Genomic DNA, 17,704 nt, shown 5'->3' on the forward strand with positions numbered 1-17,704 from the left:
CCTTTGAAGACTGCTAAGGCGCCGACAACAAGCTACAAAAGGTTTGGTATTTATCTTATAAACAAGATGTGCATATCGTTTGTGAGTTTAGCTCAGGCTTGCCCTTATAAGCGTGTTGAAATGAGGGACAAAAAAACATGGACGAAAACTTACTAATAAACAAAATAAAAACAAACAGACAGCACATTTTAAGGAGGTGAGATGTTTGTAAGTGTTACTGCAAACGCTGCAATAAACTGACCCCAAAATAGTCCATATGAGTTAACACCTCTTTAAAAAGAAAAGATACACTCACGTGCCTCTCATCAGTACAGTTAAATGTGACAGCGAAAGTCTCTTTCTTCATCCTCACCTTGTTAATACATTTGTGCTGGTCACCGAGGACGCCCCTGTCCTCCTCGTCCGGCTGCTCCTCTCCATGCTGCCGGTCCTCTTTGCCTCGTTTTTCCTGAGCGAAGAGCCGGCGCCGGCCCGCTTTGACCTGAGCCTCCAGCTCCTTCAGATGGTGAAACACTCCATTCGTGCGGTGGTTCCCCGTCGCCCCTCCCACTATCCCACCCACTAGCCCATTTTTGGGCTCATAGCGTGGCAGCACCAGTGCACTTGGTGCCGAGGAGTCCGAGAGACCCTCCAGGGGGCCCCGGCGCGACTCCAGGTTCTTTTTCTCCTGCAGCACCTCGGTCTGCAGTCGCAGGCGCTCCTCGGCGCCGAGCGAGTCATAGGAGAGGATGTACTGGAGGTACGCTTCCTGCAGCTTGGCCAGCCGGTCCTGCGCTGACTTAGGGATGCGCAGAAGGTCGGCTAGCTTGGTCCACTTCTTCAGATCCATCACCTGTTGCATGCCGCCCATGTCGTTGATGAGCTGGAAAAAACGTGACAGGTCCACTTCACAGCCACCTGCGTCGAGCAGAAGGACAAAGAGAAGATTCATTGGTGGTTGGGTATTCAATTGGGAAAGTTCCATGTGTCTCGTACCAACATTAAAATGTATTAAAAGATTAAACAATAGTCATCTTCAGTAACAAAAAAGTGCAATGTGTACCAGATGAAGCCACCCGTTCTCACTTAAAAAATGAAATCAAGAAGACGTCCGGGAGCATCTGCTCCTTTGGCTAAACATGCCTTTTTGTCCAGCCCAGTTCACTTGATTTGAAACGGTCAATTGAGCTATCACCTTTCAAAACTAACTGAACTATCATTGTGCCAAACAGAGACACAAATTCTGTTAATGTAGAACTGATCTGCTGGGCGCAGTAAAAGAAGTCATTTGGAAGCAGAGTTTCCTGGCAGGCTTCACTGTGGCTCAGCGGCTGCCAGGTCTCTCTGGCCAACAGCCGCAGACCAACTCACACTGGGCTAATCTGAATACAGCTGTATATAAAAGCAACACAGCAGCACATGCACAACTGGAACCAGTGCAAAAGTTGCATGGAGTTCTTACATATACAGAAAGCTCACACATACAGTTTCTGTCTGAACTGGGGCTGTTTAAAGGCTCATAAACTGCTTATGTTATTGTGAGAAATGGAAGGTGACCGGACAATCTGGGGGAAATATTGTTTTTGTGGCTCGTCAGGCCCTTCGCCAAGTTGTTCCACACTGTTATTGTCATCTATAAACAGGAAGATAAAATCGGGCAGAATGCCACTGAAGCTTTCAGAGCACAAACTCGGACCAATGGAAACGGTGAAGCCTGCTAGCTTGTTTGTCATGGCTTTATGGAGCCCTGTAGGAGTGACAAAACTGTTTACAAACTGCAGGATACTGAGAAGGTAAAAGGCAGTTTTTTCCTTAAATATAGTGCATCTGTACCGTTTGTCCCTTTCTTATCTTTACAGTCAACAAAAGCTGTGACAGAGAAACAGACGAGTTTGGAATAGGATGTCTGGGTTTAATCCTCTCCTGAAAAATGGATAGCTCTGGTCCTTCAGCCTGCAGGAAGAAACCTGTGGCTTATTGCTTAGTTAATTCAATCAATTCAGGATGTACATATGTGTGTCCGCCTGTCTGTCTCACTTACCAATGACAGGTGGCTCATCCATGGTAATGCCCTGAGATTTGAGGTGTTTGCGAATGCAGGCTAGCCGCTGCACAGTTGGGGCCCCAGCGCCGGCCCAGCATGTGGACCCTCTGCACCTGTGTAACAAAACGCATCTCCTCGCTCAGCTTGCACTCCGGCCGCCAGTCTGATGGCGGGACCACACGGCACATGCCAGCCACCTCGGCCTGTTCCCTCACCGCATCCAAGTACACCAGGGGGTCCTGGAACTCCCTCGGCACTGGCCTGAAGACAGGGGCTTCACCTAGCACCGCCCAGCCGTCTGGCTTGCTCCGCTGGCGCTCCCACTCCTTCTCCTGCTCGCGTTCCTTCTGGCGTGCCATCTCTTTCTCACGCTCCCACTCCTTGTCGCGGTCAGCGGGCCGAAAAGCTGCTGGTTTGAGCTGTCCGGGGTTGTTGGTGGAAGCGAGCAGAGAGGAGGTGTTGGAGGAGGACAGAGAGGTTTGTTGGGGGTCTGAGGTAGTGCTGGCACGACTGGGGTTCTGTGGCTGATTCTGTCCTGATGAGGGAGAGGAAGAGGAGGAGCTCCGACCATGTGACCTGTTCTGCTGCTGCTGTGCTTGTCGAATCAACATCAGCTTGCCGGCCGATGCCCGCTTGGGTCGCTGGTTTACCGGCTCCGCATTGGCTGCTGGTGTAGAAGGAGGCGGAGTTTGTTGAGGAGGCGGGGTAGGAGGTGGACGAGGGCTAACAGGTGGAGTTTGTTTAGGAGAAGGAGCTGTGTCTGATTCATGTCCATTAGAAACTGGAGTGGCAGCTTTCTCTTGATTGGCCGCCTTCTTGCTGCTGCTGCGCGTCTCCAGAGGCGTGGGTTGAAGCTTGGCCTTCTTGGCCTCAGTGCCAGTGGTTTTGGCTTTCTGCTCAACAACCCCCGTCCCCACAGAATTGAGGACCACCTCTAGACGCCGCTTGGAGTTACGCAGTCCCTCTCGACCCGGGCACTCCACCTGCTGGCACTGTCTCTGCCCGTCCTCCTTGGCCAGGGTGTTGTGCCGCTGCCCATTTAGCCTGCCGTTGAAGCGGGCGCCGGCAGCCACATTGTGCAGCCCATTGGATAGTAGCACCTGTTTGCGGGTTTTTGCATTGCTGTGGTGGGCCGGTGCCGCTGCTTTTCCTGAGTTGGCCAGCCCATTGCTGGCTGCTGGCTGGCTGTGCTGATTGTGATTGTTCGCTGACGATGGTGCCGAGGCGGCGCTGTTGTGTTTGTTGCTGCTGCTGAGTTTGGTTTTCTTTCCCAGTTCTTTCTGTTTGGCTTTGGTGTAGGTGACGTGGCCCTTGGACACGGTGGCTGTGTACTTCTTCACAGTTTTGGACGGCAGTCGGAAGTCGCGGTTCTTTTTGGCACCACTGACAGCTTGTGCCGAGCCCCCCCGCGTCAGCCCATTCACTTTAAAGACCTGAGATGAACAGGGAAAGTGGGAGAGAGGTAAAACACGTTAGATGAATAGGATTAGGAATCTTATCACAATGCTGTGGATCGATCAGGAATATGATGAATTTGGGAAAGATATTGGAAAAGAGGAATCATTGCTGGAAGTGAAAGGGGGTGGTGAGCTTGAGTTTAATCAGATCTCTCAATGCTGAAGTTAAAAATACTAATGAAACACATTTCCCAAAATGTACCCACACACAGATACAATTCTGTAAATCACAAAGCACGACACGACATGTGAAGGGGCGTGGGCGCACCCACACTCCACGATGAAGAGGCCAAACATTCAGATGCTAACACTGCAGTAAAACATTTGGCCGGTCAGACCAAAACTATTTGTGGAAACCTACGCTATTCATTAGAGAACCGATCAACTGTCTTGATTACTATACTTTTCAATGCAGTGTGCTTTTGTAAACTGCAGATCAAACTGCTGTCAACACAAAGGCTGAGATTTAGAAAAGGATATGTCCAAACCAAAACCAAAACCACTACATCCCGAGATAAACAACAGTTTAGAACGGGTGGGGGGGGGGAAAGCCATGACATTAGAGGGAAAGCAGGGATGGCTCCATGGTTTCAACTAGCAGATGGCTGGACAGTATGAGGTAGGAGGTGGGGTCATTGGGATTAAATAAAAACCCATCCGGGCACATAAGAAAACGCCTTTCATTTGCTATTGGTTTCCTTAAATGCTATAATTAAATGTTTGGTGCTATGAATAAAGCTGCTGTGTGTGTATCTGAGAGAGGGATAGAGAAAGGGACTGCGTTTGTGTACATGACTGTGTGTGAAGTCTTTGAGGCCCCCAGCTGTAGATCAGAGGTTTGGTACAGTGGCGTCTGGTTCCATAACTGGCTCACTGGCTACATCTGTGGGAAGAAACATGGCCGCCCTGTCCCTCAGTGCCAAGAGCTTCACAGCTGGATCTGTGCATGTTAAAATCCATTGCGTAAAGTTAACTTGTGTATAGGACACTATTTCAGTCGTTCACTCCATCACTGCACTTCCTTCATCTCCTTTCTTCCACTTATATTTCCCTTGAATGCATTTCTAAGAATATCCACTTCTCTCTCTCTCTCTCTCTCTCCTCGTCTCTGTTGTTTTCATGGCCCACTTTCAGTGCTGCCAGGAGTTTCTCATTCCCTTCTCCCTCCTCTCCGATTGATGTGTGTGTGTGTGTGTGTGTGTTGGCTACAGTGTTAAAATATCTTGTAAAGTTAAAGCTCAGTATTTGGCTGTCAATATCTATAAGGGGTAAGCTGGAGGTCAAGATTGTATAGTTGTCTTAACATAAAAAGGGACTACCTCGTCCTTTTGTTTTTAGTTGCCTTTTATTTTCAGAGAAAATATGCTTTTCTCTCTCAAATATCTAAACGATGCATGCAAAGTAAGTACATAAGCCATCGTGCCGCCCTAAATATCATAAGAAGATGTATGCTCATGTTTCGCTGCCATCCATCTACAGTATCTGTGTGTCTTTCTGTCCAGACGAGTTGGAAGTGAACCACAGAAAAAAAAGAAAAGGAGGAGGGATGTGAGAGATTGAGTTATCAATCACAGTCGGGGCGCCACAGGAGGGAGGTGACAGCCGGCCCATTGACAGGTCTGCCTTTGAAGGGCTCTCGTGTCACACTGCGTGTGTATGTGTGTGTGCTTGTATTGTATTGTGTTCGTCTCAGGTGACGGGGGGCCGACACAAAGACCAGACCATTAAAAGATAAGGGGGGACTGAAACCTAACCCTGCCTCCGTCAATCATTCCCCTCCAACACACACACACACACACTCCTCCTCACAATGGAAAAACAAAGGGTGACAAGGAGAGAGGGAGGAAAGAAGGGGTGTTAAGAAGAAGAGAGGAGAGGAAAGGGAGACTGAAGAGAGAGAATTTAAGGCTGCACAGCAAGCGGTAGAGAGTACCACTGATACACGTTTCGTGTGTTCCTCACTTATAAGCTGCACACAAACAACTTAATATTTAACAGTTATTGATTAACTTCACACATGATCTCACTGAATTCAAACTCTCTTATTTTGAATTGTTTCAAAAAAAGTTTAATGTGGCGGTTTATTTAATGCAACACTGATGCTGAAATAGTAACTAACTGCTAAAGCAGCTATATTCCTCCAGCCACAGTTTGCTGACAAAGCATCGACTGTGAGAGACACTGTCATGACCGCTTCCTGCCACAGGAGGGCTCAGTGGACCAGGCTCTCTTCAGGGGAGCTCGGCAAGTCTCCATCACTTTCCTCTCTTTAATTATTCGGTCTGGTGGCAAAGGAGGATGGCAAGAGAGTGGTGATGACGATGAGGAGCATATATGAGGCACGGGTAAAGAGGCGCGAGCTAGTTTGGATACTTTGCTGGGGAAGGAAGGAAAAGACACAAAGACACAAAGAAAGAGATGCTTGCGCTAACAACCACGGGCAGAGAGAATTCGAACAGAAATGAGAAGGACGATGAACAGAACAAGAAAGACAATGAAGCCAAAGGGAGAAAAAAATAGAACACACACACACGAGCTGCCGGAGACCGTTCTGGAGTGGATTTTGGTCGCATGTGAGCGGGGAAGGGGAGGGAGAGGGAGGTGGGTCTAGATGACATCATGTGTTGCTATAGCCCAGCTGAGGACTGGCAGGAAGATTTTTAACAGACAACATCTGCAGGAGCCGGCCCTGAGAAGTAATAGGGAGGGGGGGGGGGGGAAGAGAGAGAGAGAGAGAGAGAGAGAGAGAGAGACAGAGAGAGACAGAGAGAGCGAGAGACAGAGACAGAGACAGAGACAGAGAGAGCGAGAGCGAGAGAGAGAGAGAAAGACAGACAGAGAGAGAGAGAGAGAAAGACAGACAGAGAGACAGAGAGACAGAGAGAGAGAGAGAGAGACAGAGAGAGACAGAGAGAGCGAGAGAGAGACAGAGAGAGACAGAGAGAGACAGAGAGAGACAGAGAGAGAGACAGAGAGAGACAGAGAGAGCGAGAGACAGAGACAGAGACAGAGACAGAGAGAGACAGAGAGAGCGAGAGCGAGAGAGAGAGAAAGACAGACAGAGAGAGAGAGAGAGAAAGACAGACAGACAGAGAGAGAGAGAGAGAAAGACAGACAGAGAGACAGAGAGACAGAGAGAGAGAGAGAAGGCCAGCTAGAGGATAGAAGAAGACAGGAGGAAGTTTAACCCTTGCAAAGCCCTGCTGACTGACAAAGGAAGGCAGATGCAGGATAGGTTGCTCATGATTTTCATCACATATGGCCACAGCCAGATTTCTACTTCTTTGTCAGGATGTTGCAAAAGCTCCTTAAAAGATGTAACTAAGACGCATACTAAGGGGCCACAAAGACTGCGATTGGTCAGCTTTGGTTTTTCTAAAACGTGTTTCTGGTAGAGATTGTTTCACAAAACGTGCGGCAAGTCGAACAAATGCCTCAGTGTTGTTCTTTTTTTTGTCATCCAGCAAAACCATTTCCAGTCTTCTTCTCCTTCTCCTCCTCCTCCTCCTCCTCACCAGAGAGATGACATAATGTAAACTCCATAACTTTGGGTGTATAATCAATGCATGACACACATCCATCAAGTGCCACGGTGGTGCGATGACTATCAACGGGTTAAATCCTATGCTGAACTATAAATCTATTTATTTGCCGGAGTCATTTACGGCGCGACTGCCGGAACACCTCGATGGCGAGGCGAGGCATAAATCCGGTTAAGCCTTCTTTCCCCTCTGCTGTCTTATTAGGGAGCGATGCGATGCGGCCCTGGGCAGGTTGACTTTTAAGCAGCTAGAGAAAGGTCACTACAGCAATGGTACTAATAACACACACAATGCAAAAACCCTTTTCATAAACCAACAGGGAGAAGTCTACATAGAGTAGCTGGTGAAAGACCAAGAAACACATTACATGATCTTCAATGAGCGTTTCATTCCTATTGGTTTCTTATTCTTTAACATGTTGTGGTGTAATGAGGGTTAATTGAAGATGGCTGAGGGCAAGCAACTAAACAAGAAAGTGCAGAGTCCTTTTCAAATGATGCCGAGTCGGCTAAATGGTGCGGCCCTCCCTGCGCTCGCTGATGTGCGCAGCTGCTATCCTGCTTTTGTCATTTAATTAAATGGATAGAATCATATTGTTTTATAAAAAGGTCCCGTTATGCCGCATGTATTTTGTTGATACAAGCCGCTATTAAATTAAGCAGAACTGAATCACGGCGAATTGAATTATGATAATGCCTTTACCCTTCGGTTTTACACACACAACCCCTAGTTCGTTTTACGGCTACATAATCACTTAACCTTTTATATGGCTTAGCCTGTATTTTCGCAGTTGGACGCGTGTAGAAATGTGTGCGAGTCTTGAACACACATGGTTAACACACATACTGTTCATGCTAATTGAAGGGAGAGCGAGAGGGAGGCAAAGAAAAAAAAAAGCACTAATCCTTCCAAATGATTGGAGCCATGTTGTCAAGGGCAAGATCCGTCTGTTTGACACAGGAGCAGAGACAGAGGGCGAGCGGAGCGTGAAGAGAAAATTAGTGAAAGGGAGACAGAGGTATAACGAGAGAAAGGTGCAATGAGAGCGCAGGAGTAAAAAAAAACAAAACATGCATGCAGCCCACAGTGAATTGAATGAGAGAGAGAGAGAGCAGAGGAAGAGTGATAGAACAAAGACTCGTGAGTAAGTGAGACTGAAGTTTGTCTTGGCAGCCAGTCACTCTCATTGAGATTCATTGTTGGTTTTACTGGACAATTCCAGCCACTTTAAAAACCTGAAGCACTTGCCTGAGTCTGCATTGCCGGCAGCACATTACAACAACAACAACACTGGATATAGGCTTGGCATTCAACAGGAAGGAAGAGGCAGGGGAGGAAATGGGAGAGAAGACAGAAAGGAAGCAAAGGGAGCAGATAGATTATGAGAGAGAAAGAAACCGCAAATGAAATGTGGAGCCTCAGCATACAATTGCTTCTGACTAGCTAATGTGATCATACAAATGCCAGTTGTCTGACTAAAACCACCTCTGCCCTCTTTCTTCCATCTCCTCCTCTTTTCTCACTTTGTGGGGTTGCTTGGAACCTGCTAAGTGCCATGGAGAGGGAGGCAGGCTTTCACAGCCCCTAGCCAGCACTACTAAATATAGCTGCAGTCGCAGCAGGCCAAAACACAATCATTACTCTCCCAGACACAATGGATGGAGGAGAGGAAGAGGAGAGAAGAGGAAGAGGAGAGGAGCGTGTGGAAGGCAATGCAAAAAGGAGGAAATCAGCCATAAAAAGAAAGTAGAGGAGGGAGACAAGAAAGGCACAGAAGTAGTTAGGAGAAATCATTGAGAGGAAGATAAAAAGAGGATGTGACAGATGGGTAAAATGAAAATAAAAGTCAAGAGAGGGGAGGAATTCAAATGGGCATAATAGCCTAACAAGCACAGTGCACCTCAAGCCTATTAGTACAGCATATTCCATGATATCTGCAGTTACACCACAGCTAATGCAAACCATTCACCTGCCACAGAAGATTCCCTACAGGAGAATACTTTCCTTGCATGTTACTGTCCCAATTTCCAAGCTCTCCTGGGGAAGCTATAGAAATGCTTTCATCCTTTCCCTTTTAATTTCCATGTGTTATTTAGCACGATATGGCTTTGAAATGTCCAACACCGCCACGTACCTGTTTGCGTAGCTCCTCAGCAGCTCTCCTCGATGGCAGCCCGTTGGCTGAGCTTTTACTGCTAGCCAGGGCCTGCTGCTCCCTCGTGTGCTCCCGTGCCTCCGCCCGCTCACTGCGCTCCCTCAGGAGGGGCGGAGGAGGAGGCGGAGGAGGTGGCAGTGGCGGGGCAGGCGCATCCCTGCCGTAAGTTCCCGCCTTAGGCCTAGGACTCTCCCTGGTCCCCGATTTACCGTGGCTGTTGAAAACTGGAAGGGAGAAACAGAAGAGTCAGGTGTGTTGCTTTTATTATTCTTAATTAATGTGGGAGAGGAGGGTGTCAAACACAATTATGGTCAGATCTCTTATTAGCTTTAAGTGGCTATTCACATACCTGCAATTACATTTGAAATGACATTTAGTACAAAAGAAGAAAACTGCTAGAAGGACATTCTAGTTTTTCCATATACGATTTTTCACCAGAGCTAGATGAGGTAGCAATATGCACCGTTCCTTGACCCTTTTATCTTTCATGAAGCCGACTGGTTTAAGTCGTCCAGCTGCTCCCAGTATATGAATCAGGCACGTCTTCTTATACTTCCTGAAGATAATGACCTCGAGGTTCCTCTTAGTTTTACAGCTCTGCTAAGAGTGCAGCAACATGACTCTGCAGCAAGGCTTTGCATGATTTACTGTTAAGAATATATATATATATATATATATATATATATATATATATATATATATATATATATATATATATATATATATATATATATATATATATATATATATATATATATATATATTCTTAAATCTCAACAGTAAATCGTGCATATATATAAATATATATATGAGAGAGAGAGAGAGCGAGAGAGAGAGAAGGCCAGCTAGAGGATAGAAGACAGGAGGAAGTTTAACCCTTGCAAAGCCCTGAGAGAGAGAATGTCAGAGAGAACACATTTTATATATTTGTTTTCAAGTTCTGCAACCTAGTTACTAATTCCTAATGGCCACAAGTCAAAAGCAAATAAATAAAATAAAGAATGAAGCCACTGTAAAGAAAACGGGACACTGTGTAAAGTTCCTATCGGGTAGCAAGGCATAAATACCCGAGGTACATATACCTCATATACTATGTTTTTTCAGGCTACAGTCTACCTATGCCAATGCCAATATGTGGACATAAGTCTCAATACCCCACCCCGTAGTGCAGAATGGCATATAAACCCCTCGCACCAAACCCCAACGACCAAGTGGAAAAAGCCGCGCAAACATTGGATGGACAGGGTTTTGGCTAACGTATAGCCCAATCAGTAAAATATGCATGATTTAAGGTGTGTATGAAAACGTCTTTATACGTATGTCAATGAACCTGTTCAAAATGGACGTGGGCTGCATAAAGCCCCTGGGGATGATGCTAAACGAGTCGAACGGGAGCTGGGCAATTAGCATACATATTCAATAGCTCTCTTCAGCTTTTATGAGGCTCAATTTAAAGTTTCATGGCATCTTAATATCAACAGTATGGAAAGAAGGAGGCCGCAGCACAAACACACACAGCATTTACAGCACACATGCAACGCACAACATATACAGTATGCTCTGAAAAGCAAGGGGACGGGCTGTTAGATGATGTGTGTGTGTACATTTCTGAGCAACGGTGCGCGTTTCTGTCTGCAGAAGTGTGTGTGTGTGTGTGTACACACTGCACGAGTGTGTATCCGCTCATAACCACAAGTGAGCGTCTGCGAGTCTCTCGGGCCCCCGGCTCGAAGAAAAAAAATGAGAGAAATCCTGACATTTTGAGAAGTGAGCTAAGCATGAAACTGAGCACAATAAAAGCGGTTTAATTTAGCTATGTCAACATGGCACATGGCCGAGAGAGAGAGCGAGAGAGAGAGAGAGCGAGAGCGAGAGCGAGAGCGAGAGCGAGAGAGAAGCGGAGAGACGGAACGCTGATGAATGGCCGACAATGTCGGGACTTTCCTGTCTCTCTTTACCTCCCAGAATAAGAAAGTTTCTCTCCTCCTCCACTAATTCTATTTCTCAGCTGCCCCCCCCCCCCCACCCCCTCTCCTTCCTCTGCTCCTCCTTCCTAAGGGCCCACATAACGCCTCTCCTGCTGGAGAGTGGCCCAAAGCTGCATATTAAAGTGTCACGTTTGACACCAATCTTAAAACCGCAAAATGTACTGGAGGTGTGTGTGTGTTTGTCTCTCTCCGTGTGTGTGTGTGTGTGTGTGTGCCCGATACCCAACACAGCACACACACTGTCTCAATACTGGAGCAATGACCCAGTCTCGACTGTGCGCGCACACCTATGTGTGTGAACGTCCATTTCGGTGTCCTTAACCCCATCATCTCCATTGTCCCCTTCAAAGTATATCTGCCCATTTCCCTCTTATCTATTTATTTAGCATGTCACAGTGAAGGTGCCGAGCTGCTTTGCAAACAGTGTTGGTACACGAGATAAGAAAGCAGACTAAGCTGTCCTCATGCACACAACAAGCCTGGATGTGTTCAAACAGGTTTCACTATCCTACCGTTTGTGCTCCTACAGATATGTGCATATGTACGGTTTATGTTTCAAGCCGCAGCTACGGATGTCCGCGAAAGAATGAGAGAAGTACATGTATCCGTCTGTGTTTTGGGGGGGTTAGACACCGTCTGTGAACTATACAAAAGAAGTAGCGCAGAGTTCTCCCAAGAGTTCGGTTCAAGCAAATCTATGGACCTCTCTCCCGCTTTCTCTCTTAATCCCACCAGTGTCTCTCCTGTCTCTCTTCTCCTCCACATTCCACTTGAGAGGATGACAGAGCTGAGCAAAGCGTTCACCTTTTGAACCTTTCTGGCGGCGATTCTACAGACTAAGGGAGGGGAGGGCGTTCGGAGGGGGGGGACGTAAAGGAGGAACCATGAAATCCAGCCGTTGTTTTGTGGGGAAACGCCTGGCCGGAAGGATTGTGTGTCTCCAACGTCTGCCAAGGAGGGAGGGCCTCCAGGTTAAAATTATGCTTTTTCTATTGCTCGGTAAAAAGTATACACTGCAAAAAAGTCTCATTCATCCATGATTGAGCCCTAAAAGTCAGATTTTCTTTATTGAAAAATAAACAAATATTCTTTCCAATTTGTTTCAAGGATTTTCTAGACTCAAGTCTGACTTTTCTGGTCAACAAATAAATAAATAGAATCACTTGATGAGATGCAGCGCACTTGTTTTTATAGTCATCAGTGCTGGGATTGGGAGTGAGTCTGTTCTCTTGGGCTCGATTGCATGAATGCACTTTCCTAAATGCTGTCCACAAGTGTGTGTATGTGTGTTCATGCAAATGTCTAACACCCCAAGGGGTGTACGTATGCTGTCACTGCGTTGTGTGTGTGTGTGTGTGTGTGTGTGTGTCGGGGGCCCCGGCCAGCTGTTGCAGTGCGTGCATAAACACTTTGTTAGGGCTTAGCAAGCTAAGTGTTAATTGGGGTGGAAAGACTTGATGTGCTGCTTTGCTCTCCCATGTGACCTACCCTGTCTCTGCAGTGCAAAACAAGAGTGCAAACTTAGGAAATTTCTCACGTTCACACACAGAAACTAGCACTACTACGCTGTCCTCTGTCCCATGACTCATTCTGTGTTTGCCCCGAGTTTTATTCTTCCTCTGTTGCATTTCTCCATTATTCACCTTCTCCAAAACACTTTTTACAAAATGAATCTTTCCATTCCTCTTTAGTTATTCTGCTGGTGCATCATCCTTCACTCTACTTCATCTTCCTTTCCCCTCACCTCCCTCTTCATCCATCTCTCTCCCTCAGAGTGGCCTATCTGTTCTTCCTCTTACCTCACTTTCATCCCTCCACACTGCTCTCCTGCGCCTCTTCTCTTTTATTTTTCTCTTTTAACTCCGGTAAACACAGGCGGGCCCAACATTCTGTTTCCCTGCTGCTCATGTTCATGACTGCATTTCCCAACAAGCTCTGGGAAATGTAGGAAAAGGACTCAACTCTATGCGCGTCCTTACCATGCCCATTGAGCGGCTGCCTGGCAGGGAGCTTTCCCTTGCGGGGTGTCGAGTGGCAAGAGGAGGAGGCCGAGGCTTGGCTGTTGCTTCCCCCAACGTGAGAGTGGATTCCACCGCCGTTCCTCACTTCGTCCACCTCCTCCTCGTCATCCTCCTCCAGGTCCTCCTCCTCCTGGGAGCTCCCGAAGTAGGCCATGTTGCTGGGCAGGGCCGATGAACCTGAGTGCAGAGAGGTGGAGGAAAGGAGGAGAAAGGGATACAGAGAGGGATATGAATAATAAAGAGGTAGGTGGGGGAGAGAGAGAGAGAGAGAAAGGAAAAGGAAATAATTACAATTTGAAATAAGAAAACAGGCACCGAAAAACAGCTTTACTGTAATTCTGTACGTCCAAATCTACACCCCTTTTTTTCTTTTTTTTAAGCCTCAGCTGTCCATGTATGCAAAAAAATGTTTTTTCAATCTAATCTCTGAAATTACAGATGAAACAACATCAATATGAGAGTGGTGAAATATTAATGTAAAAATAGAGGTTGCTCAAGCGTTCGTGAATGATGGCGATTGTGCTGCTTTTTTCATCGGTTATTATCCCAGCTGGTGGCCTATTGATGCTTTGTAAACCGCTCTGCACATAGCGGCTCCAGTGTTGCATTCGCACACACACACACACACACACACACACCACTATGTTCAAATGACTCGCAAAGCAATGACAGTTCTACTCTAACCGTTTCTAAACCTATTTCGTCTTCCAAAGCACTTCTTAAAAACCTGACGTCCATGGATTTACCATTTACCTGCTGACTTTGACCTTTGTCTCTGGTGTTTGTCCCGTAAAGGTTTCTATTTCGTGTTACAATGTTTTGCAAATGCCACCACAAGATATTAGCAGAAGTAGAGGTGACTTCAGCTAAATGAGCATCGGAATATGTTGCAAGGCATCCTTCTATAACTGTACATAGGTACAGTTATAGAAGGATGCCTTGCAACATATTCCGATGGCTAGCACTGGGAGCAGTCTTTCCACCGAGACTCAAGACGTTGACAGTTTTATTGAGACACATATACTGTACATGTCCTCAAATATCTAACTCTGTAAAAAGAGTGACTTTAGAAAACCAAAGATTAACTGCTGAGCTAATCCCAAATCTGCCGCTTGCACTCTTCCAAACAGGATTACTGTCAATTCCTCCCCCTATTGGAGAAGAAAGCCGGTGTTCTCTCTCTTTCCGTTCTCCGTCACACTCAATCACTTTCATTGTCATCTCTGAGAAATGTAGCTCAATGCGTGCTGGAAGGAGGTAAATGGTGTTTGGCAGGGGATAGCCTATAATGTTACCTCAGTTAGCTGAATGTAGACACACTCTCTCATAAAAGGTCATAAAGCCCAAAGCTATGTTATTAAATCTCATAATGTTGCACTCGTAAATCAGTGAGCAAACAGCTGGCCCACTCGTACAGATGCAGGAATAAAGAACCGCGGCAGGCTTGTAGAATGTAGCCGTCGAGACTGGCACTATATGTTTGGACAGAAATACAAATTCACTTAGTCACTCACACTGTGTGTTAATGATTGTTGATTTATAGTTAACTAGTACGTGTGGCTATGCAGAATCCTCATAGCTTTGATTAAAGACAGTTGTTCATGAGCATGAAACACTTGATTTTATGAATTCTTCTCGATAGCGTGGCATGAGCAAACCCTGTGGTTTTTGGCCACAGTGTTTAAAGGGAACTAATGGGAAGCAATGCACGATTATATGTCAATTAAAATAACGTTAAGCCTCTGAAAAATAGCCTGAATTTAACTAGCCTGCATTAAGCTATACAGAGCACTTTAAAATGACACAAAGTGAATTAAGAATTAGCTAAGCCAATTATTTAATTAGCGCTCTTGTTTTGGAGGGTGCCGTATACTTATCTTAGATTTTACACATTCAATTCCCCATTAGGTGGCTTAATAAAAAAAATATAGAGATAACACAAGTATGACTCAAAAATAATTTCAATTCTATAATAGACTTACACGAGGGATTCATCTTAAACATGCGAGCACAAGCCACACATTAGCAGCCATCTTCACAAATACTTCCCGAGGTCTCTATTTGGACAATAGGTTTTTAGATTGAAGAGAATAAAAGGAATGAACTTACACTGTAAGTAGACAGTGGAGCTCAGATTGGAAAGATTTGCGTGTGAGGATGCACTCATAAGTTACTCACCCTCTGAACAAGATGTGGATTCCTAATGACAAAGGCGAGGACATGGTTCAAGGCTAAACTGGTGCTAAACAACAGCGTGCAGTACTGTTGAATACTGAAGCATCCTCCTTTAAATAGCCTAGACGGCAGAGTAACATTAAAATAGAAAAGTAAGAGTCCTTAAGGGAATACTGGAGCATGAAAGCTCGAGAAATCCTTGTTCTTTCCCCACCAACAAACCTGCGTAGGTCAACTTCTTAAATAACGTTGGTTTGTGACGAGAACATAAAATAATAAGTATAATGAAGTCATTATTCCAACTTTCTTTTCTAAAGCCTAAGCTACATCTTTGAACATGTGCACCGAGAACTATAACTGGCCGGTCGGAGGACATGCGGTTACCACATGTCACATCTCATTTATTTTGAAAACTTAGCTTGAATCGTATCGAAGCTTTTTCAACCCGTAAAACAACAGAGCCTGGTAATAAAAAAATCTAGTTGGGCCTTGGATCACATTTTTCACTTAACAGCTCTGCCAGTTTCTAATTATCTCCTCAGAGAGCTGCAGAGAAAGTGAAATCTGTAGTAGCAGCAGATTCCCGGATAACATTAGAGTTTTACCTGCTCTCTTTACATTTCTAAAAAGAGGAGATCTGTAGGTCAAAAAGTAATGAAAGAAATATGGCTTTTATATAATTCATAGTAACCCACACATAACAAGGCCTGCTTCTTTGCAGGCAGGGGTAGATTCTAACACCACGCCAGGTTAAATAAGCCCTCATAACCCCTGTCCAGTGTGTGTTTATGCTGTGGTTTCTTGGCACAGCATCAGAATCGGAAGTGGGATGCAGACAATTATAAGCGGTTGAACCCGTGTAGCAGTGCCACTTTGTAGCAACGTACAATTTTCTGGCTTTTAACCAGCGGATCAGCCGTCGGAGGTTGGGTGACTGCAGCACACGTACAAACCAAAAGATACGAAAAGCCACACAGGCACCTAAAGACACACACACACACACACACACACACACACCGCACAGACAACCTCGTTTATCTTGGCGACAGAGCAAAGGCTCCTCTCTTAGACCAAACAAACACAGCGAGGCGGCACACACACTGGCCCAATCAGCTTCTAATGACTTGCTTCATTAGCTAAATGGCTGTAATTTACTGCTCTGAACAGGGGTCAGAGGGCCAATGGCAAACAGACCACAGGGGCACCAGGGAGCAGAAATGGAGGGAGGAGTGTGTGTTTGTTTGGGGGTGCAGGGGAGTGGAGATGAAAATGTTCAGATTCATTTAGAGGAAGTGAGAGTGTGTACCTTTACAGTACTTGTGGGAACCAGTTTAACAGGGTAATATGGGAATAAATACAAGGTTCTCAGAGGTATGATGAGACAATAGTTGATGTAGAGTGGAAACTGAAAAGAGGAAGGAGAGATGGAGCAGACTGTGAAAGTGAGAAAGAAAATAAGAGACAGAGAGAGTTGTTTTTTTAAGGCTGCAGAAGGAAGCAGAACGGTAGAAGTGAGGAGACATCAGACAGAAACAGATGCAACAATAGCACAACTGCATCCTCCAATATATTCAAGATCCCTGAAAGAAGACTGTCTAGGATTGTGTAGAGAGGGAGAGGACACAAAGAGAGACGGACACGCAGAGCCAGCCTGCCAAACAGATCTAGTGGTCCAAAACCCACCACTGGCATCCCGACTACGGGAGTGGCTGCAGTACCAGAGACCCCGAAACCATCAGCTCCTAGAAAACACACACACACACACACACACACACACACACACACTAATGGGCATATAAAAAACACATGTGGTGAAAAAACACATCTCAGTCTTTCTCCAAGACCTCAAACAAGGCTCGAGCCCAATACCCCAATTACGCCATCTTTTCATGCACCTCATTCCAACCGCAGACTAATCATAATTAGGTCTGAAAGAATCTATTAGAATTGTCATTTTTAACGTGGCTCTTGGGTTGGAGGGGGTGGGGGCATAATTACTTACCCTCCATTGTCTGGCTACCCTTCTTTTGTTCCCTTAGCTGGAACTGAAACAATGAGGACAATTTAAATAGTCAATCAGGAGGGTTTAGCTGCCATGGGGACATGTGGACATGCTGACTTGGAACAAAGTGCCGCATGTGTGCACAGGAAGTGGGAGAGCCGTTGTTTTTTTTAAAGGGAAGGTCAGAAAAGGGAGACAAATTTGGGTCATCTGGCATGGAGAGGAAAAGTTATCTCCCACAGCTGAGCTCTGCCAAAACTGTCCATCAGTCACTAGGGGAGAAACAGAGAGAGGGACTACGAGAGGATTAAGGATTACATCTCTAATTGACATTCCTTAAT

The 17,704-nt window shown here is 45.9% G+C and overlaps 1 protein-coding gene across 1 annotated transcript in view; it reads right to left on the reverse strand.

The window, feature by feature from the left end:
• The window catches only part of jarid2b (jumonji and AT-rich interaction domain containing 2b), a 154,238-nt gene that overhangs the window by 8,423 nt on the left and 128,111 nt on the right, over positions 1 to 17,704 (reverse strand). Inside the window, 5 exon segments of the mRNA XM_029442647.1 lie at positions 353 to 897; positions 2,021 to 2,093; positions 2,095 to 3,456; positions 9,157 to 9,401; positions 13,145 to 13,363. Coding sequence (XP_029298507.1) covers positions 353 to 897; positions 2,021 to 2,093; positions 2,095 to 3,456; positions 9,157 to 9,401; positions 13,145 to 13,363 — 2,444 coding nt within the window.

The sequence above is a fragment of the Cottoperca gobio genome, chromosome 11 (genome assembly GCF_900634415.1).
Source record: "Cottoperca gobio chromosome 11, fCotGob3.1, whole genome shotgun sequence".
Taxonomy (NCBI): Eukaryota; Metazoa; Chordata; class Actinopteri; order Perciformes; family Bovichtidae; genus Cottoperca; species Cottoperca gobio.